At 37.6% G+C, this 21,938-nt stretch overlaps 1 protein-coding gene across 6 annotated transcripts in view; it reads left to right on the forward strand.

Moving 5' to 3' along the window:
* The window catches only part of ARMC3 (armadillo repeat containing 3), a 104,106-nt gene that overhangs the window by 62,567 nt on the left and 19,601 nt on the right, over positions 1 to 21,938 (forward strand). For 5 of the 6 annotated variants that reach the window (XM_033100504.1, XM_033100503.1, XM_033100502.1 and 2 more), the window contains 7 exons: positions 1,375 to 1,624; positions 6,021 to 6,157; positions 6,999 to 7,167; positions 13,216 to 13,316; positions 14,009 to 14,110; positions 14,587 to 14,703; positions 20,487 to 20,687. In XM_033100504.1, the coding sequence (XP_032956395.1) occupies positions 1,375 to 1,624; positions 6,021 to 6,157; positions 6,999 to 7,167; positions 13,216 to 13,316; positions 14,009 to 14,110; positions 14,587 to 14,703; positions 20,487 to 20,687 (1,077 nt within the window). The remainder of the gene's footprint in view (positions 1 to 1,374; positions 1,625 to 6,020; positions 6,158 to 6,998; positions 7,168 to 13,215; positions 13,317 to 14,008; positions 14,111 to 14,586; positions 14,704 to 20,486; positions 20,688 to 21,938) is intronic. The other variant, XM_033100501.1, reaches the window with a different exon arrangement.

Genomic DNA, 21,938 nt, shown 5'->3' on the forward strand with positions numbered 1-21,938 from the left:
TGGATGGATTTATATGAACCAGGGCTGGGAGGTGCCTTGAACATTTACACCAACCAAGCCCTTCATTCTCTATCACTGCCACCTCCAGTCCTTTCATTCCCGCCCAATCCCTGCTGTTCAGGCTCCTTCAGAGCTGGTTTGTGTCAGAATCACAACTTCCTTTCACCTAGAGCTACCGTCTTCTTACCAAGATTTTGTTTTCTCTCTTTGATGGACAATCGTGATTAACTTCTACTCTTGAAGTTGTCAAAGCTCCTTCACCATCAGCAAATTTGACAGTACCAAATTAAACTCTACAGAATACATCGTGATAGGCTAAAGCATATAGCCCACTCGTTTTTTGTTGTTTTTTCAATTTTGGTTATTAAAATCCTAAATGAAACAATGTGTCAAATATAAACTTAAAGAAGATGTTGTCATTATTGGTGCCTCAAGTATGCTTTTCTTCTTGATTACCTCTATTCCCATAATGATTTAAATGAATTTTTAACACACAATTTTGAGTTGTCCTTTAAAACAGGATGCTCTATATATCTTATTGTTTGGAACATCTCTTATTTGAAGCCATTCCAAACATTACAACACATAATTAAATCATCTTCCACTGATTAAAATGATCTGGTTTTTATTTTCACTATTGTATGAGCTTTTTATGTATTTACAAAGCAAGGACTATAGAAAGTATGTTGTTCTTAAAAGGAGATTTAGGCGTCCTAATTGTGAAAAATGGTAATATGTTAATGGATAATTATAGTCATTTTATACTAGAAGTGGGAAATTTAATAACTGAATATGCATACATTACTAAAATTATATATTTAATGTCAAGATCATGACTTTGATTTTTGATGTCTAACTTGTAAAAGCAACATTCACAGCAAAATGATTTGCTGCCTTCAAATGTGTTAAATTCTGCCTACAATTAACAACATAATTTGCAAAAGGGGAAGACGGGCTAAAGAATTTTCACTTAACCAAGAGTTCCCATGTTCACTCATTCCTGCTATTTAAAGCTTTGTTTTTTTACTGGTTAGGAATATTGTAATAGACTTTTTTTTAATAGAATCGTCTGATCTGATAAGTATCACTGATTGAAAAAATTCGGCCGTAGAAGTGTTTCTATGAAGCATCATACATTTTTCTATAACCAAAAGCTGTAGATGTAGGAAAAGGATTAAATTCATTCATACCTGACATTTCCCTAGACTCCATTTAAATCACTAGTGCCTCAGTTCTGGGCTCATTGCATTGTAGATCATTTTATTTCTAAAACTGTATTTATGTACTCATGTGTTTTATAAGCTCAGTTGTACGTTCCAAAGATCATTTCTTGAACTTGGATGAATGACACACATTTCTCCTAAATTTACCCAGTGCTGCTGCCGAGGCTGATGGTATTGATCCATTAATAAACATCCTGTCCAGTAAACGAGATGGAGCCATTGTCAACGCTGCCACGGTGTTAACGAACATGGCGATGCAGGAGGCGCTGCGTGTGAACATTCAGAATCATGACGTCATGCGCGCCCTCATCAGCCCGCTGCGTTCCACCAACACGCGGGTGCAGAGCAAAGCCGCCCTCACCATTGCTGCGACCGCGTGTGATGCTGAGGCCAGGACAGAGGTGAGAGTTTTAATAACATTTGCTCTCATTTTTCTGGTCCGTATGAACAGGTGGATTCATGTGAAACATTTTCAAGTGTTTGAATCGACCCAATGAAGCCCCTCCAAACTGGTGCCACACTTTGGAAAACAAATGGGCACTATCTAGCAAAGAAGGTGAGCACACCCTGTAAGTCAGCAGTTCTGCTTCTAAGATAATCTCTTGCCTCTGCGCTCCAGGAAGCACTGTTTATAATATCTAAACAACTGGAAACAAACCAATTGTCCAGTTGTTAAGAGATAAATTATGGTATATTCATAAAATGGAATCTCACCTCAGTGAAAATGAACGAACTATAGCTCCAGACATCAGCAGAGATGAACCTCAACAAGCTTAATGCTGAGCAAAATCCAGTTGCAGAAGAAAGTATCTTATGATTCCATTTATGTAAACATTCAGAAATATACAAAGCTAAGAAATATGTTATTTGGGCATATATTTATATAAGTTAAAACTATAAAGAACACTGAGAAAATGATTAATGCCAAGTTCAAGAAAGTGGTTTCCCTAATAAAAATAAATAAAAAATAAAATAAATAAAAAATAAGTAAATAAATAAAGGTTAAATAGGCCTAGCCAAAAAAAAAAAAAAAAAAAAAAAAAAAAAAAAAAAGAGAGAGAGACACTCTATTACACGCTATGATTGCTGGTTATAGGAATTTCAGTTGATATAACTTCAGGGACCACGCCAGGACCAGAAGACATTGAGAAGGTTAGGCACTAAATGTGAGATGACAAAGTCCCAGACAGCCCTGTATAACACAATGAAAATGGTCAACTGGCAACGAGATGAGAAGAAGGAACAGAGAGAGAAAGGCAGGATACGGGGTAGGGTGGGAGGAGGGGAATGGATAGCAAATGAGCTCAGTACCCCAAATAGGAATAAAAATAGAACAGAGTTCAGCCTACCAGGCAGAACTACTGTGGGGCATCTGACGGGGTCAAATGCCAAAATGGACACATAACATTAGTGACATGAATCACTCTCATTAGACTTACTTTCTGAAAGACCATTTATTTTTCTGCAATGGATATTACTATTAGCTTGCTCGTTTCGTTGCCATTATTAACTAATCCTAATGAGACTCCCAGTTGCAGTGCAAAAGGTTGGATTAATTTAATGTCCCCTAAGGTATTTTCTATGTTGCTCTCATTCAAAAACATACTGAGTATCAAGGTAACTTTGCCAGGAAATATCCTGAAATGATGAACCTCAGTTTCCTTATCTGTAAAATAATAATAGTATATCCCCATTAGGTTGCGTTGAAAATGAAATGAGACAGAGCTATAAAATACTTAACAGAATAATTGGCACCCTGCACACATGCAATAAAAGTTAGCCATTATTTCTGTTATCGATATTACCGTTACTGTAAGAACCAGATGACAATTGCCATTGTAACCTAAATTGAGCTATAAACCAATAAAATCTAATCTTTAAACCAGAAAAAGAAAGAAAGAAAGTGGTTTCCTCTTGAGAGATTAAGGATGTAGATATGATTCAGAGGCACACAGAGGGGTTCACGGTCATTGGAATGTGCTATTTCTTAAACTGGGTGGTAGACAAACAGGTGCGTGTTTTACTGTGATTCTTGAAATCATACATATGGGTTACACATATTCTTTTGTGTCTCTTATATTTCAAAATTTGAAAACATAGAATTGGATTTTTTACAAGACCATCACATAAAAGTGTTTGGTACTTGTGGTTGGTCTTATTACGTCTTCACAAAGATTTAAAATAATCCTACACACGTCGCTTTATCTCTTGCTTTTCTCATATTCATTTGTCACCATGGCACTCATTCAAATGGCATAGGACTTTGTTCCTCGCTCCTGAATAAAAGAGATAATCACTAACATTTATTGAGCACTTACTATGTGCCAGGCACTCTGCTAAGCACTTTACATTCATTTAAGCCTCACTGGAAATAAGTATGTTTGTAATCACCCTTTAACCTATGAGGATAGTGAAGCTTAAAGAAATAATGCACGCCAAGCCAAGTCGCTAAGTGGTAGATCAGGGCTATGAAAACACTTCTTTCTGAGTCCAGAGCCCATGCACTCAACCCTGTGCTATCTACTCAGACAACTACCAAATCGTTCCTTTTCTCTCTCTTCGATAGCTATTCTGGCTCAGTTCATTTGTATTCAACCATTAAGGTAGTAAGAGAGTCACCAAAGATTTACCTGTGTGACAGACACTATATGAAGCACTGAGAACAGTGTGATAAACAAAAGTGTCTTAGTCATACCTCTATTCACCTTGCAGAGTAGTCCATCTATTTCCTGGAATACTGCAGCTGACTCCTTAATGCCTTCCCTAACCCTGCCACCTCCTAGTTCCCACATTGCCTCCAGACTGATCTTTCAAATATGTGGCCCTCATCACATCATTGCAAGTTCCCGGCAGCATGCCATTGCCCCGTGATAAAAGTTAAGCAGCTCACGTAATATGCAAGGGCCTTCTGTGGTCCACACCTGCCTATGTAAGCCTGAAGTCTCCTCCCAGGTGGATCCCTATACTCTAGAAATATTGTACTACTTGTAATTAGTTAACAAGCTCTGTTCTCTTATTTATACTTCCTTGATTTCTCTGCTTGGAAAGCTAGTCTCACTTTTGTCAACCTGATAAACTCCTGTTTCTCCTTCAAAACCCAGCTCAGCCATTCTGTCCTGAAACTTGGGTGCATCCTCTTCTTGCTCCCATTACACCTATGCGGGCCTCCCTTGTCCTCCATTTCACATTCTATGGTTCTTGTATGAAAGGCTATAATAAGGTCCTTTAGGAAAAGGGACTGAGGGTTTCCTTCCCTGTGTCCAGGTCATTAACACACATCTGGCACACAGCATATGCTTAACAAACAACTGTTTGTTTAATTAAATGAATGAGTAAATGAAATGAATGACTGAATGGAGGAATGGAGGAATGAATGGAGGGATTAACAAGTGAATTAGACCTTTGCCAAAAGAACCCATGGAGTTAGCTTACTATCTTGTACTCAGAAATAAAGATGTTCAGAAATTTGTCTTGCTAAGCATGAGATGTCTCAGGAAATTTTTCTAAGTTGCCCAAGTTACATATGTTGACGTGTAGTCCCTGCCAGAGTCGGTATGTTTGAGAAGAAAATGATTGAAAGTGCATCATATCCCATAAGGACTTTTGTCTTCAGGTTTCACTCATAGAGACTGGCAGAATATTCCTTTTGCTCTCCAGGCTCCGATAAAGGGGTGTTGCATTTCATACAGTGACCCAAGAGCTCTATCAAATCTTTTTCTTCTGGTTGGAATAAATTTATACATGAGTCATTTCTTTTAATAATGTAATTAATATAATTCTGTTCAGTTCTCTTCTTTTTCTTCTCTTTTTCACTTTTTGGAGAAACAAAGAGAAGACACTGTGCAAGGATAAGAAAAATAGCTCTCTTTCTAGGGAACTGTTTCAGTATTCTTTTGGCCACACCGCTGCCTTGGTGGCAATGTCCAGTGACACAGGTGGCACGTGCCTGCATCGGTTCCTCCTGCCCAGCCTTAGGGACTATATTAGTTTCCTATTGCTGCCATAACAAATCACCACAATTTAGTGATTTAAAGAAATGCAAATCCACTATCTTACAGTTTGGGAGATCAGAAATCTGAAAATGGATCTTATGGGCTAACATCAAGGTTAGCACAGCTGTGATCCTTCTGGAGACCTTAGGGGAAAACCCATTTCCTAGCCCTTTCTAGCTTTGACCAGTACCTGCATTCCTTGGCTGTGGCCCCTTCCTCTATCATTACAACTTCTGTTTCCACACGTCTCCTTTCTCTGCTCCTGGCATTCTTGTCTCCCTTTTTTAAGGACCCTTGTGATTACCATCTGATAATCCTTGTGGGCCCATCTGATAATCCAGGACAATCTCCCCGTCTCAACTCTTTAACTTAATCACAATGGCAAAATCCCTTCTAGGATCAAGAACATCTTTGGGGGACCATTCTTCCGTCCACCTCAAGGCCTAATGGACACTCGGTGTTAAGGAGCTGAGTAAATAAACACAGGACATCTCACTTGTAGGCAGCGAGAAGATGGTCTTTCAATAGTCCCCGCCTTGTGCAAAATCACGATGACCCCCCCTCAATTACTTTACTGTCACCTCTTCTTAACTTTGAACGGAAAGCTGGGCTCCTGTCTCTAAGGGTTTTCAATTGATTCCCCCCGCCCCCGAATTTAATAAATCTAAATATGGACACATTGTAAAATGTTTTTACATAGGTACAACCTTTCTTTAAACAACCAAATAATGAGATTTTTTTTAAAAAAAGCATAATATTTATATTCTGTACTCCTAATGTGCAAAATGTTGGTTTCTACTTTCAGTTAAGAAATGCAGGTGGATTGGAGCCCCTCGTGGAGCTTCTGCGCTCAAAGAATGATGAAGTCAGAAGAAATGCCAGTTGGGCTGTCATGGTCTGTGCCAGTGATGAGCTGACGGCCACTGAATTATGCAAGTTCAGGTGAGTGGATCTGTCTCAAGTTTCTGGCTCAGATGAAGAGCAGAAGACAAAGCAGCACACTCTTTAGGCCCACGGAGGGTCAAGCAGAGTCTACACTCCCCCCCTCAGTCTGCAGAGTGCTCAGCGGCTCTGCATGTCATAACATGGGCCTTCCCTCTGAAGGGACTGCCTAGTGGAAGTGGGGTCCTTCCCGGGTCCTGCCTACCTAAGGATCTCCTTCATCACCTTTACTAAATCATCTTCAACATTTCCACTTTTTCATCTTGAGAAATGCATCCTTTTCGTTTTCATCTGCTATTGTAACATAATCCCACTTTTCTCTCAACTTTCAAGGCTAAAATAAAACGGGTGAGCCATGACAACCATCTCCATTCTTCTCCCTCCCCGATCCAAACCTTTTCATCAGAATGACATACGTGGCCAACCTTGCCAAGTCAGTTCTTACCCAGAGCAGATGAGTTAGTTGCCTTTAGCATATCAGCAAATAGGGTTTTTAGGTACCACAGACAGGTTTACCCTATTTCTAACCATTTTTATTCTTTGTATATATTGCCCAGTTATCTGCAAAAGTTGGGGTCCAATACTAATTTTGCTTTAAATGAAGAATTTTAAAGTGTACTTTTCAACTTTTTGAAGATGAGTTACCATAAGGTATATACATTCTTTAAAAGGCCTGCTTTGTCTTCATAACTCTGTCAGTATTACTTTCTCTAAAAAGGTGGAATAACTTTAACCTTTCCATCTCAGTCCTTTGTTCAGGATCTCAGCTAGTTATATAAATGAGATCTTAATGTTGGATTGCATATATAAAGCAAATAATGTCTTTTGCTTTTATTGACAGGGCTTTAGATATCCTTGAAGAAGTTAATCTATCAGTAAGTCGAAAAAATAAATTCAGTGAAGCAGCTTATAACAAATTGCTCAATAACCACCTCCCTCTGAAATATAGCCAGACAGGCTATTTGTCATCAAGTAACATAATTAGTGACGGATTCTATGATTACGGTCGGGTAAGTGGGAGCACCAATTTGTATTTTAGGACGTATGACAATAACTTCTTCTTTAATCATGATGCCATTACAATGTAATTTTACAAACACCTAACATAATTTATATTTTTTATAGACAGACACTTGGGGATCTGAACTTCATCCTTAACTTTATTTTTGTCTGGCTATACGATTTTGCATTTGTGTAACTAGAATCTGATTACTGTTACTTAAATGAGCTTGCTATGCTAGGTTAAGTTTCAGAGAAGATATGAAAGAAGCAGCATTTTCAGTTTTGGGATTCTGTTACTTCTAGGGCTCAGTGTTAGTGATGAGGACACAAGTATAAGTTTTTAATTTTATTAATTATAATTCAATTGACATTAACCAAACTGTAATACTGAATTTAAAAATGTATGTAGAATTAGATTTATTTAACTACATTTTTAATTATGATATTTAAAACAATATACCAGGGATGCCAAAAAATGTACAAATTTTAAGAGATATTATCTATGTATTGCTTTTTGAAGTTGAATTGAATTACAGTAGCAATGTGTAGTATGACATTAGCTCAAAAGATGGCATTAATCAAATGAATGCTAACATCATTCATTGTATTACAATTTTAATACAGATTTTTCCTTTCTTAAAATGTGTATACATTTTTTTGGCACCCTCTGTAGAGTGTAATTCAGTGTTAATGTTGATAGCCGCTAAACATTGGTATCTTGAGGACTTTTTAACATTGCTGCTTAAGCCAGTATTTTCTACTTCTTGTGGAAATCAAAAGCAATAAGAACAATGAGGAAAAATTTTAAACCCACAAAATCCATTTTAGGCAAAACTAGGGAACAGATGTGATCCACAGACTTCAAAAATTTTAGGAGTTACTAAAAGTCTATGAGATCGGGCAGAAGGTGTTAAGGAGGAAAAATGAATAGTGGTGACAGATCACAGAAAACATCATAAAAAAATATATACTTCCTGAGGTGATAGGAGAACTTAGAAGTACAAAAACCAAACTCTCTCTTTGGCAGTCACATGCAGGACCTCAGAAACTGGGGTGAGCAAGGCTGATAGCAGAAGCCCTCTTGGACCAATTTGGTTAAAAGAAGCAGAGTAGACAGGGCCATAAGAAAAAAGAATCACAAGAATCACAGAGCTTAGCCGTGCTTACAGTAAACACTATCATGGTAACAATTTTAAATCATGAAAAAACAGCTAGCCTAAAACTTTACTCTAGCTTTTCCTTCTGCCTCCCCTGGCCATCATCACCACTGTACCCCCATAACACACACACAAACCCCCAAACACATGCACAAACCCCCATAACACATGCACAAACCCCCATAACATAAGCATAAAACTCCATAAAACACACACAGACTTGCATAACACACACACACACACACCCTCATAATACACGCACAAACCACTGAGAAATCACTGCTCTGAGAAATCCCATCTCATTCAATGATGAATAAGTTAAAAAGAACTAGCACAACATTAGTACAAAAATCTTTAACAAAAATGAGGCAAAGAGCAGAAAATCCAACAAAGAATATATCAGAAAAATGTTCATGGATCAGAAATTGAGATGAAATGTATTTGTTCATGAGTTTTTTAAAAAGTTAAGGAGACAATATCCTTTATAAATGAGGATACTGATTCATTCTTTCAGTAAATATTAAGTTTCTAGTATTGTCAGCTTTGAATATGTCAGTGAACAATAGACGGATCTCTACTGCCATGGCACCAGTAGGAAGAGACAGATAATAAATATCACAACTAAATAAATTACATCACATGGAGTTCCAGTCAACATGGCAGAGTAGGTAAATGCTGTGCTTACCTTCTCTCACAACCTTAAAATTATAACTAAACTACAAAACAACCATTAGTAAGAACTGCCTGAAATCTGCTGAACCAAAGCCCTACAAATAAGGACATACAGAAAAAGCCACCTCAAGACTGGTAGGAGGGGCAGAGATGCAGAACAGGCTGTCCCACACCTGCACAAGGGATATCTCAGCTGTGGCGGTCTCCCCCCTGAGGAGCAAAGGGTCCCTGCCCCTCCCCAGCTCAGGGTTTCAGTGACAGGGAGAGAAGTCCTCATCATTTCTGGTTATAAAAACCAGCAGAGATTGTGGCTGAATAAGATGGAGGGTGGCTACACTCCCAGGCACTCCTCTTAAAGGGACCACGCACAGACTTACCAACAGAATCACTGGCTCTGAGCTCCAGTGCTGGGGCAGCAACTGAAGAGGTGACAGAGACATGGTGGGAGGACTGAGTTGTCTAGCTTCAGGACAAGGGATGAATGGGGCAGCTTTCTCCCAGAAGGAGGAGCTGGCAGAAGCCATTGTTTCTTTGTTGAGCCCTCCCCCTTCCCAGCATACATATGCAAGTGGCCACTATATCTAAGTCTCCATTAAGCTGGCTGATACCATTAGTTTGCCACACCCTGGTGATTCTGAGACCCTACCCCACCCAACTATCAGGCATACCCAAATCGAAACCAGTGGCTTTTTCCTACAAATTGCCTGCCTTGTCTCATGCTACAGAATTTCCTAGGGTCTCTCAAAGGTTTGCAGAACCCAGACAAGCAGTATCTGGCTTGAGCATGTCTCCTACCTCTGGCTGAGCAGCCCTAAGCCCCGCACTAGTGGTTTCCAGCCTTGGTTTGTGGCTTGGCCTCTCAAGGCACTTCTAAGCATATGTGGGCAGAAACCATATGCAGATTTCTTTGTGGCTCATGATGGGTTGCCCTGGGTGGGGAACAGACTGCAGCTGAACTTGACCTGCAGCAGGTCCCCTCTCGGGTGGTCCTGGGGTTGGCACCCCCAGTGACTGCCTTTGAAACAAGCTGGAGCATCACCCAGCCACCTCCAAGGACAACACAACCCAGGGGCAGATTGGGTATCAGAGCAGGCACCAGAGTCCTGCTGAGGCAGATCCTGCTCTGTAGAGACAGACCCTATACCACAACTCCTCCACTGTAATCATGGTCAGTTCTCACCACCAATGAGCCTGAGGGTCAATCCCTCCCACTGACATGCAAACAGCAACAAAGTCTTAACTATAAGAGGAGAGCACACAAAACCCACACAAGGGACACACCTGGAGTGCATGGCTCAGGAAGACTGCACCACAGCCCTACAACACATTTACTGCATAAGACCACTCTACTAAGACCAGGAGACAAAGCAGCCCTACCTATTACATAGAAACAAACACAGGGAGGCAGCCAAAATGGGGAGACAAAGAAACATGTCCCAAATAAAAGAACAGAACAAAGCTCCAGAAAAAAAAAAGCTAAACAAAATGGAGACAAGCAATCCACCAGACACAGATTTCCAAACACTGGTTATAAGGATGCCCAATGATTTCAGGAAGAACTTCACCAAAGAGACAGGAAATATAAAAATGGAGCTAGGAAACATTAAAAAAAAAGTCAGAAATAAAGAATACAATAACTGAAATAAAGACTACATTACAGGGAATCAATAGCAGCAAATCAAATCAGCATAAGGTAGCAGCAAAAAGAAAAAAAAATCCAAAAAATTAAGGAGACTTTAAGGGAACTCTGGTACAACATCAAGTATACCAACATTTGCATTATAGGTGTACCAGAAGGAAGAGAGAGAGAGCATAGAACTGAAAACCTATTTGAAGAAATAATGACAGAAAACTTCCCTAACCTGGTAAAGGAAATAGATATACAAGCCCAGGAAGTGCAGAGAGTCTCAAACAAGATGAACCCACACAGGCCCACACGAAGACACATCATAATTAAAATGCCAAGTGTTAAAGACAAAGAGAGAATCTTAAAAGCAGCAAGAGAAAAGCAGTACTGTTGAATAGCTATGACATACACCTGAAACTAATATAATATTGTATGTTCCCTACAAGGGAGCTCCTATAAAACTGTCAGTTGATTTCTCAATAGAAACTTTGCAGGCCAGAAAAGATTGGCAGGAAATATTCAAAGTGATGAAAAACAACAACATACAACCAAGATTACTCTACCCAGCAAAGCTATCATTTAGAATTGATGGACAGATAAAGAGCTTCCCTGACAAGAAAAATCTAAAGTTCATCACCACCAAAGGGGCATTACAAGGAATCTTAGAGGGACTTCTTTAAGACGAAAAAAATATATATGAATAATAAAATGGCAATAACTACACACCTATCAATAATTACTTTCAATGTAAATGGATTAAATGGTTCCAATTAAAAGATTGGGGGGGCTGAATGGTTAAGAAAACAAGACACTTACATATGCTGTCTACAAGAGACTCACTTCAGATTGAAAGACACACAGAGACAGAAAGTAAAGGGATAGCAAAAAGATATTTCATGAAAATAGAAACAAACAAAAAATCTGGAGTAGCAAACAAACAAAAAATACTTATACCCAACAAAATAGACTTTAAAACAAAGGCTGTGACAAGAGGCAAAGAAAGACCTAGTAATCCCACTTCTGGATATTTATCCAAAGAAACCCAAAACATTACTTCAAGGGGACGTGTGCATCCATATATTCATTGCAACACTGTTTACAATGGCCAAGAGAAGAAGGCAATCTGGGTGTCCCTGAATGGATGAATGGATAAGGAAGAGGTGACACACATATACAATGGAATATTACCCAGCCATAACAAAAAATGAAATTTTACCACCTGCTGCAATGTGGGTGGACCTATAGGATATTGTGCAGAGTGTAGTAAGTCAGACAGCAAAAGACAAATGTATGATTTCATTATAAGTGGACTCTAAAGAACAAAATAAAAAATGAAACAGAAACAAACTCATAGATACAGAGAACATTTTGATGATTGCCAGATGGGATGGGGTTAGGTGGGGGTAAAAAAACTGAAAGGGATTAAGAAGTACAAATTGGCTGTTGCAAAGTAGTCATGGGGATGTAGGGATGTAAGGAGTATAGTCAATAATATTGCAATGAGTAGGCATGGTGTCAGATGGGTTCTGTTGAATAACTATGATGTACGCCTGAAACTAATATAATATTGTATGTTAGCCATATTTTAATGAAAATATTTTTAAAAAATAAAATAATAGTCCTTAAAAATAAATTATCTCACATGATTGAAATGTTAAGAGGTATAGGATGGGGGGAGCAGAACAGAGGCAGGATAAGGGGGCTCTGTAATGCCAGGGAGGACTAAGACTGATGGTTGTAATTTTTGAAAGTATGATCAGGGAGGCCTCACTGAGAGGTAATACCCGAGCAAAAACATGAAGAAGGTACGGGACTTAGCCATGGGGATATCTGGGGGAAGAGCTTTCTAGGCAAAGGAATCAGTGCAGAAGCCATGGGGTGTAAACGTGCTCTGCATATTTAAGAAACAGCAAAGTCAGTATAGCTAGAGCTGAGTGAACCCAGGGACAGAATAGTAGAGACTAAATCAGAGAGGTAAAGCGAGACCAGATCATGTGAGTCTTGTAGATTTTGGCCTTTACTCAATGAAGTGGAAAACCTTGGCAATTTCTGGGCCAAATAATGACAGATCCGTCTTATTTTAAAAAGCTCATGAAACATATCTTGGATATGAGAGGGATCTAACTATAATATGGTTGGCGAAAGACCTCAGAAGGTCATCTGGTCTAAACATTTTCAGCAGGCTGGTAAAATTGCTAGTAGTACAGGGCTTTGTCTAGCCTATTTTCAGAGGTCCTCACAATATTTTTAGTAATCTGTTTAGTAATTAGTTCTTCTTACAGACAGTAAATTATCCCTACGTGTATAGATAGATTTGTAAACTCAAATACTTTCAGGGGCCAAACTAGTAATTATGGTGTGAAACAGCTGAGTATAACGCCAACAGAGATGAACAGGAGCGATATATCCTGTCCAAAGGCACGATGTCCTCAAGCTCCAGGTTCCTATTGCTAAGTGTGAGTGTGTGTGTGTGTGTGTGTGTGTGTGTGTGTGTGTGTGAAATTAAACACTTCAAACAGCTGAGATCCTATTCTTTCAGTGCTCATATTAAAAAATATAACCCATGCAGATTTTCTTTTCAATCTTTAAATTATCTACAGATAAATCCTGGCACCAAACTTTTGCCTTTGAAGGATCTCTGCTTACAAGAACCAAGTGATCTACGTGCTGTAATCTTAGTTAACAATAAATCCTCTGATATGTGAGTTTTGGAAGGAAGAAGGGGTGCAGGGAAGTACATACTATTTTTGTTTGTCATCATCTATGACTATGTAAAGATTCACAGTATGGTATCTTTCCTTCCCCCTGTATATCTAGCACCACCATGAAAATAAACACTGGTACATAAACTCAGAGCCTGACATAGTAAAGACCATAGAATAACTGACATCATGACATCATGGTTTTTCCTTTGACCCCATGTTACTAGTCAATTCCATATGTATTTTAATAATCAGGGCTCTGGCAAAATGAACTAAGTGAAGAAAGTATAAATAGATAAGAGCAAACCAAGACGAATTATGTTTACAACTCCCCAGAATTGTATGCAAGTGTACAGCTACTGCCCAATGTTTTTTATATAATAAGCAGTAGAGCTAAAAATTAGACTTCAACAATCTTCTTTAAAATGGTCACATATATTTATATATGTGTATAATACATTTTATGTGACACACTTTATAAAATATTTCCTATTTAGCTCATGAAAAGGTTTATACTACTTTTTGTCTTATTTTAACCTCTTCTTTATGTTTTTAAATTAATATGTCACTGTTAAAAGTTAGCTCCAAATACGATTTTCAGGGGGGAAAAAATCTGTTTTGTAGGACAAAGCTAATATTGATAAATAAATTATTTTAGTTTGTCTATAACTTCAAATACATAAAATTCTAGTTCTCCACCTCCATCTATGGAAGATAGATCCTCAGACATTGGTTGTGGACGAAGTATTTCTTCTTCATCTTCTTTCAGAAGAACAAGTAAAGAAAAGGCCAGGTAAAAAAAAATAATAATAATCTTTTATCTATACTCAAATAATTTTCCTCTTAATTTCGGAGTAAAAAAAAAATTAGAGTTCAGATTTTGGCAACTTTATTCTTATTATAGTAATATAATTTCATAATTACTGTTTTAAATTGCTGTGGAAAAGATCTCGGGAAAAGTAATATAATTTCATAATTGCTTGTTTAAATTGCCGTGGAAAAGATCTCTGGAAAGGGAGCCAGGAAACCTCGTTTAACATTCTGTCTGCTGTGAACTTACAATGAGACCTTGAGCACATGACTGAGTGTCTGTCAGCAAACTTATCTGTAGATGGAATAATGCCTGATGCCTGCTTTGTAACGGTGAAAGGAATCAAAGCACATAAAGGAAGTGAAAATGCCTTATAAATTATAAAATGCCTTGCAAATGTAATGCATTGTTATTTCCCATGTGATTTAAATTGGTTGTGGTTTTTTTCAAATGACAAGAAAAAATAGTTATCGTTTTAGTGCTGGATTTGGATCTCCCACGGAAGAGAAATCAGAACCTAGTTCTGGACGAAATACTGCTGTTAGCAAGAGTGCCACTAAAGAAAAAGGGTCAAGGTAGGAAATGAGATATTTATTTTTCTCCTGATTGTATTCAGGTAAAGTTTTAGTTACCCAACAAATCTGGTGAAAGGCGGGAGGTGGTGGCTTTTAAATAGGAAACTTTTCTTATGAAGTCAGTATGTTGAACTAGGTAGGACTCATGAAATGTGACTATAACTAACTTTATTTTTGTCTCTCGCTGTCTCTAAAACTTAACCAGAGGGAATTTCTAATCCTGCCTCTAGATGAGAACTCAGGTCATTTCCATCACTATAAAGTCCTACAGTCACTTTAATTCAAAAATGACAACGGAAACAGGTCTCTAGTTGGTCATCCAACCCTGTGCAGTAATCCACTTAAAATGAACTTTTCTGGCCTCCTCCAGTGGCTGCCTTTGCAGGTGGTGACCCATTCCGCCTGCAGTGCAGTCTTCACTTTTCCTCCATTATGCTTTCACACCCCCTCCTCACCTTGCTCACTGAAATCCCTGACTCTTCCGGAGGCCATAAGAGAGAGAGAAGGGTAGCAGGACCAAGTTTTTACTTGATTGGAAAAATTACAATGTGGTTTCATGCTTTTTTGGCCTGGCGTATTTTAAACATGCTTTCTACTTGTTTACATAATTTTAAACATATTATCTCTCTTGTGAGCACTCTCCTGGATTCTTCAAAAGACCATCTGGACATCCTGTGACATGCCATGACTGACCCTTTAATTATTGCTGACTTCAGCCCTTCAGAACCACTGTGGTATTGGAGGCTATTTGACCCATAATATCGAGCGTTTACTTTCTAAACTGAGACTGTCCCCTAAGGTCTCTTAATGTGTGGGAAGTGGTTTGTTCTCCTTCTCAAATCTCAGAGCTGTTTATTTTCTATTTCTGACTTTATTTCTATTGTTGGTCTCTGCTGCTCATTATTTTGATCTCTGCTTCTGATCTATTGCTATTGTTCCAGCGCTGACACTTCCTGCTCCCACTCCCTTTTCCTCCTCACCCCTTCGTTTCCTCATGTGGCCTCTCGGTGCTTCTCCTTTACCAGACTCCGAACTCCTTGAGGACAAAAACATGTGGATTGGAATTTTATCCCCAGTATTTAGTACAATGCTTGGTTGACACACATAGGCATTAGCGTTCATTCAAGAGAACAGAAATCTGAGTTTTGCAGGAAATGGTCATTTTGGACAAGGTCCACACTTATAAACTGTGTTTTGAGCAAATAGGTTACCTTCGCTTTGACCGAGTTCCCCATCAGTAAAATGGAAAAAGCAAATACTAGGTTTCAGGAATTGTTCCAGTGTGGGAGATATAGCAGTGAACAAAAACTTCTGCCCTCATGGAACTAGCGGAGAGACAGACAACAAACAAAATAAACTACGTACACACACACACACACACAAAATGTACCCTCCTAAGCCCACAATAAATTGTATCTCCATTTCATACAATACTCCCTTCTCATCCTTTTGGAGTAGATTGGGTAGACTAGGACACCCAATGGAATAGATTTCTTTTGACATTGAACTCCTTGAATTTCTTATTTTTATCACTCATGTGGAATTTATTGCATGCTACCTGGTATTGTGATTATTTTTCACATACCAAACTTTTCCCTCCTAAAATGAAACCCCAAGTGGGTTGGATTCGTGACTTATATTTCTCCCTCCAGCCTTGCCCTATAATTTAAATATTCAAATAGTTGATGATATCAAAAAGGAGCAAGTGATTAAACTTTGAAAATGTCAATACACAATTTGGGACCAGACAAATCGCTCTCTATACTTGCCTACCTACCTACTCATTCTCCTATGAACATAGAAAATATCCCCATTGTTTTGGATTCACACAATAAATCTGTGTTTTCTGAGGTAGTTTTGCTAAAGTCTGCAAGAAAGGTAAAAATTCTGCTATCTTTAATCATAAATTGATATTTTTCTGAGGATTAATTTCACAAGAGTTAATTTTGTATTTTCCAAGTGCTTGTTTCCATATTTATTTAAAAATGAAATTCATGTGAGTGTTGAAGCCCTCATTAACACAACTTGGCAGCCTTCATGGGAAAGGAGCCCAAATGAAATGCTTGTATTTATAGCAGCAGGAAACTACAATTCAGGAGTTCCAGTAAATTATCTTTTTTTAATCACTCGAGAAGATTGCCCTCCCTGATGTGCTTAGCCCAGTGTACTGGATAGCATCTTCTGCATGCCAAATAATTCTTCTTACTTCAGGCAGCATACCCAGTGAGAAATATACCTGCTTTGTTTTAGATTTATAGGTGGCTCTGCGTAATCAGAGGGTCAAACTCTCCAATCTTATAAAGTTACCCTGTAAATACAGAAAATAGGTAAACCTATCTATGCTTTCTGCCATTCTAATTGACTTTCTAGTGTTGGTTTTTAATTTACAAAAATGTTACTATGCATGTGAATATGTTCAGTTTATTTATCTTTCAAAAAAGGAGAGGTTAGGATGATATAGCTGGGAAACCTTTATTTTTGCTTAGAGATTTTAAATTAGATTGTATCTTAGATTGTTACAATCCGATGATTTTATTCAGGTCCTCCCAGTTTTACTTCTGCGTGTGTGTATATTTAGTTCTATACAATTTTATCACATCTGTAGAGTCAGGTATCTGTGACTACAATTAAGATAATGAACAGTTCTATCACCACAAGGATCCTTCACGTCTAATTGCTCTCGAACCATTTGTTGAAAAGGCTATACTTCTTCCATTGAATTGCTTTTATACTTTTGTCAAAATTCAGTTGAGCATATTAGTGGGTCTATTTCTGGGTCTTCTGTTCTGTTGCATTCATCTGTGTGTCTGTCCCTCCACCAGTATTACTGTGTTTGGATTACTGTAGCTATCTAGTAAGACTTGATATCATGTAGCATGACTCTTCCCACTTTATTCTTCTTTGTCACGATTGATTTAACTATTTAGGGCCTGTGCCTTTCCATATACATTTTATAATAAGTTTTTTTATGTCTACAAAAATCTCTGCTTGGATTTTGATGGGAGTTACATGAGATCATTTGGGGGAGAATCGACATCTCTAATATGTTGCATCTTTATAATCTATGAACAAAATATATCTCATCATTTATTTAGGTCTTCTTTGATTGCTTTCAATAGCATGTTTAATATTCAGCGCACAGAACTTCTACTTATTTTATAAAGATTATACCTAAGCATTTAATTTTCTTGGAGCAATTCTAAGTGCTCCAAAATTTTTTTGGTTTCCACATATTTGTTTTTACTATATAGAAGCACAATTAATTTTGTGGGTTGAAACCTTGTTGAACTCACCTGTTAGTTCTAGGAGGTTTTTTGTTGTTGTTGTTGTTTTGTTTTGTTTTTTGGTAGATTCCTTGAGATTTTCTAGATAGACAATCCTGTCATCTGTTTTATCTTTCATTTTCAATAGTTTGATTTTGATGCACCTGGGAGTGGAATTCTTTGGGTTTACCTTATTGACATTTACTAAAATTCTTGACTATGTAGATTTATGTCTTGAACCAAATTGAGGAAACCATCTCAGCCCTAATTTAGTCAATATTTTTTTTCTTTACTTCATCCTTTCTCCCCTTCTTCTGATCTTTGATGACATCAATATTAGATCTTTTTTTAATTGCACCACAAGTCCCTGAGACTCTTTCAATTGCTTTTTCAATCTTTTGTTCTGTATGTTGTTCAGATTGGATAATTTTATTGATCTATCTTCAAGTTCATGGATTCTTTCTTCTGTTATCTCCATTCTGCTATTAAACTTTTCAGGGAGTTGTTTTTCTTCTATTTTGGTGTTTGTATTTTTAGCTCCAAAATTCTATTTTTATTTCTATTTATTTCTAAGATTTTCCAACTCTGTATTCATTTCAAGAGTGTTTGGTCTTACTTGTTGGATCATTTTACATCTGTGTCATCTTGGCATTGATGTCTACTGATTGTCTTCTCCTGTGAATTAAGATTTTCCTGGCTCTTTGTATGCTGAGTAATTAGATTATAATATCATTTTATGAGTCCTACAGTTCTTATTTATGGGTCTTTTATACATTCTGAAAAGAATGTTCATGTGTGTGTGTGGGTGTGTCCTAGCAGTTAATTGGTCCAGTCATCAAATTCTAACCACTGTTCTGTGGGTTGTCGTTCCACTGTCAATCCTGTTTTCAAAGGCTTTGCAGTGCTATTTGGATCATTCCTCCATGTGTGCCAACAACTGTTTGTGTAGAGGTCTATCTCATAGTTCCATCCTCAAAATCTATGTGTATGCTGTTTAGGGTCAGCACACACAGCTTGAAAGTCAGCCCATGAATTTATAAACAAATTTAAAGAATTGGTTTCCTGAGTTCCTTCCTCTCCATGATCTCCCTTGTCTTTTCTGGTTTCTTCGGACTTCCCTTTTGGTCCTCAAGTCAAAAACTTTATTTACCCTGCCCTGTTACACTCTCGCCATGACTGCATCCATATCTACAGCCAAATAGCAGGAGGACTGAGCAAGTATAATAAGACAGTTTTAGGCTCTTAGGGACCCCAATGTCACCTCTGCCTCACTGTCACAGGATTCCTTAGGGGCTGGGTCATAAGAGAAGGGAGGAAATTAAGGGGGCGGGGCTACTGGGCTTTTATCCACTCTGCCTCTTTCCTGTTTCTCTAGAGGGCTTCTCCTTGAGCTTTGTCTGTCTGTGCTGATGTCCACTTCCAAATTTGGGGCTATTTTGAGTTCAGCTTGGGGAATAGTGGACAAAAATAAAAAGTTAAACTCACCAGAAGTTCAGTAGTAATTCAATATCTTCTCTGATATTCCTGCTACTAATTACTTTTCAGAATCTTCAAATAGCTGTTGTATGCATCCTGTCCAGGTTTTATGACTGTATTTAGTGGCAGAGACAGGGTAAAATGTGCTTACTCCATGTCACCTGGAAAGAGAACCCATGCCATTGCTTTTGTTCAACTCATTAATTAATGAGCAAATCAGTAAGATGTTAATACTGGTTCAAAGAACATTTGGAAAGCTAAATATTTAATTAAAGAATATTAGGAAAACACTGCCAAGTTAAATTTAAAAAAAAAAATCCTGTAGATGGTTAACATCCTACAGGACAATAAACTATAACCTTTGGGAGTATATTTTCCACTGAACAGAAATAATTTGCACCTCTACTAAACAAAAATCTACATGTTAGCTAATAATTTCTCTAAGTCTGGAACTTATAATACTATCCTTTAATTAAACAGTATCTTTATTGTTTACTAAATGCATTCCATTTTTCCTAAGTACAGAGCTAAGTACATTTCTCTATATAAACTTTTGGTGATCTTTGTCCTTGCATGACATGGAAATCCCATACCATCCTTGTTTTGTTTTGCTTTTTTCTATGTTTTGGAAAATTTTTCTTAAAAATTGTGATCCAAATTCTTTCTGTAGCAGGTCTCAACTGAAGCAAGAGGTGATACAAGATTGGCATAGACTTCCCTGAGGAGGCAACCTATTTTTTTCCAATTCAATAAATATTTATTACATATCTACGATGGGCCAGACATCTTACTAAGCAATTGTGCAGATCAATATATGATTTTCATAATAGATATCAATCATGTAGTGTTCTCTTGAAAATTAATTTCTCCTTAAAAATATACAGACTCTAAAACTTTATCATTGTCATTGAAAATTTGAAAACGATATATGGTATGATTGTTGTGGTATAAACACTGTATTTCTGGGATGTTCTTCAGATGAACTCAGAGCACGGTTAGTGCTTATTCATTTTGTGATTTTGATTGATTTGTTTACTCTTAAAGGAAAGTCAGAGGAAAAAAAGAAGAGGAAAAAGTGAAGGAGGAGGAAGAGGTTACCACAGTATCAAAAAACATAGGAGAAGGAAGCCCTGAGAAAGAATGGTACCCTCCCTCTGATCCTGACTTCTGTGTTTATGTGTGTGAAGTGACTAAATCAATACTTCCCATAAGCAATATAAAGGAACAGATTGAAGCTCTTGCAGAGTAAGTTGTCTATATATACATACACATTTTTAATTCCTGAAAGATATTTTTTATTTTAGGGGTTTGCATTTTTTAGCCACTTTTCATACAACTGCACCATAATAAAATTGAACTTTATAGCTTCCTACCTCTGACTCTGAAGCAGAAATACAGTGAACTGAAAAAAATTCTCAATTCTATTTTAAATCATATTGCTGCCAAGAATCCGAACTAGGCACTGAAAATTGTTTAAAGAAAAATGCCGGTCAAATATACGGTGATGGAAGGAGAACTGACTCTAGGTGGTGAACACATAATGAAGTAAATAGATGATTTATTATAGAATTGGATGCTTGAAACCTGTATAGTTTTGTTGACTGTTGTCACCCCAATAAATTTTAATTTAAAAATAAAATAAAATAAAGAAAAATGCCTATGCCTATGCCAATTATACTTTACTAAAAAGATAAATTAAATACATTTTAAAAATAAAAACAGGCAAAATTGCCTGTGTCATTTTCTCCAGCTAAACCATGAAAATCATCTTTCAATGTGATCCTGGAGACATTATGAATGAATCAAAAGTTTGAAAATTAAATCATTCCTTGGGTATATAGGTTGCTCACAATTTACAGAAATCTTATTGTGAATTATTTGTAAACTCACAAGTTATTTTCTAATACAAATAACCATCCCCTATTTTTATGTTGTGTGTTTCACATTGCTCTAAAGTGGGAGCATGAGTATTCTAAGGCAGGCTCTGTATAAACTGTGAAGCTGCCTTAATTAGAGGGTTTATTGTGATTCCACTAAGAGAAGCTGAGAAACTGATTTGGTAGCTGTAAGGGATTAGGAATCCATAGGAATGGAGGCTAGGCTTCATGACTGACACCAACCAGTAGTGGAGCTACTGGATTATGCAGCAGCTGTGGTCTCCATGGGAGCTCGTATCTACTCCAAATAGAAGTGAGCTGCAGTCATCAAACCTGGATGTGACAACCGCAAGAAACACAGCCACCAGATCATGGAATTCTTGTCAGCCAGAATTGGAAGAGAACATTTTTGGCTACCAAAGTTTTCCTGATGTCCTTGAGAACTGATGACTCAAGCAGAACTCTGATAGTTCATTTCAAACATTTGTCAAATTTCTTTGTGCTTTGTTCCTATCAGAAATACTTTTCATCATTCCCAAATAATTGTTGTTTTTTTTTAACCTGAGCCCACACCAAGATAGAGATACAGAGATTTGTCCCCATGCCTTTGGTTGCCACC

This window comes from Rhinolophus ferrumequinum, assembly GCF_004115265.2.
Source record: "Rhinolophus ferrumequinum isolate MPI-CBG mRhiFer1 chromosome 5 unlocalized genomic scaffold, mRhiFer1_v1.p scaffold_110_arrow_ctg1, whole genome shotgun sequence".
NCBI lineage: Eukaryota > Metazoa > Chordata > Mammalia > Chiroptera > Rhinolophidae > Rhinolophus > Rhinolophus ferrumequinum.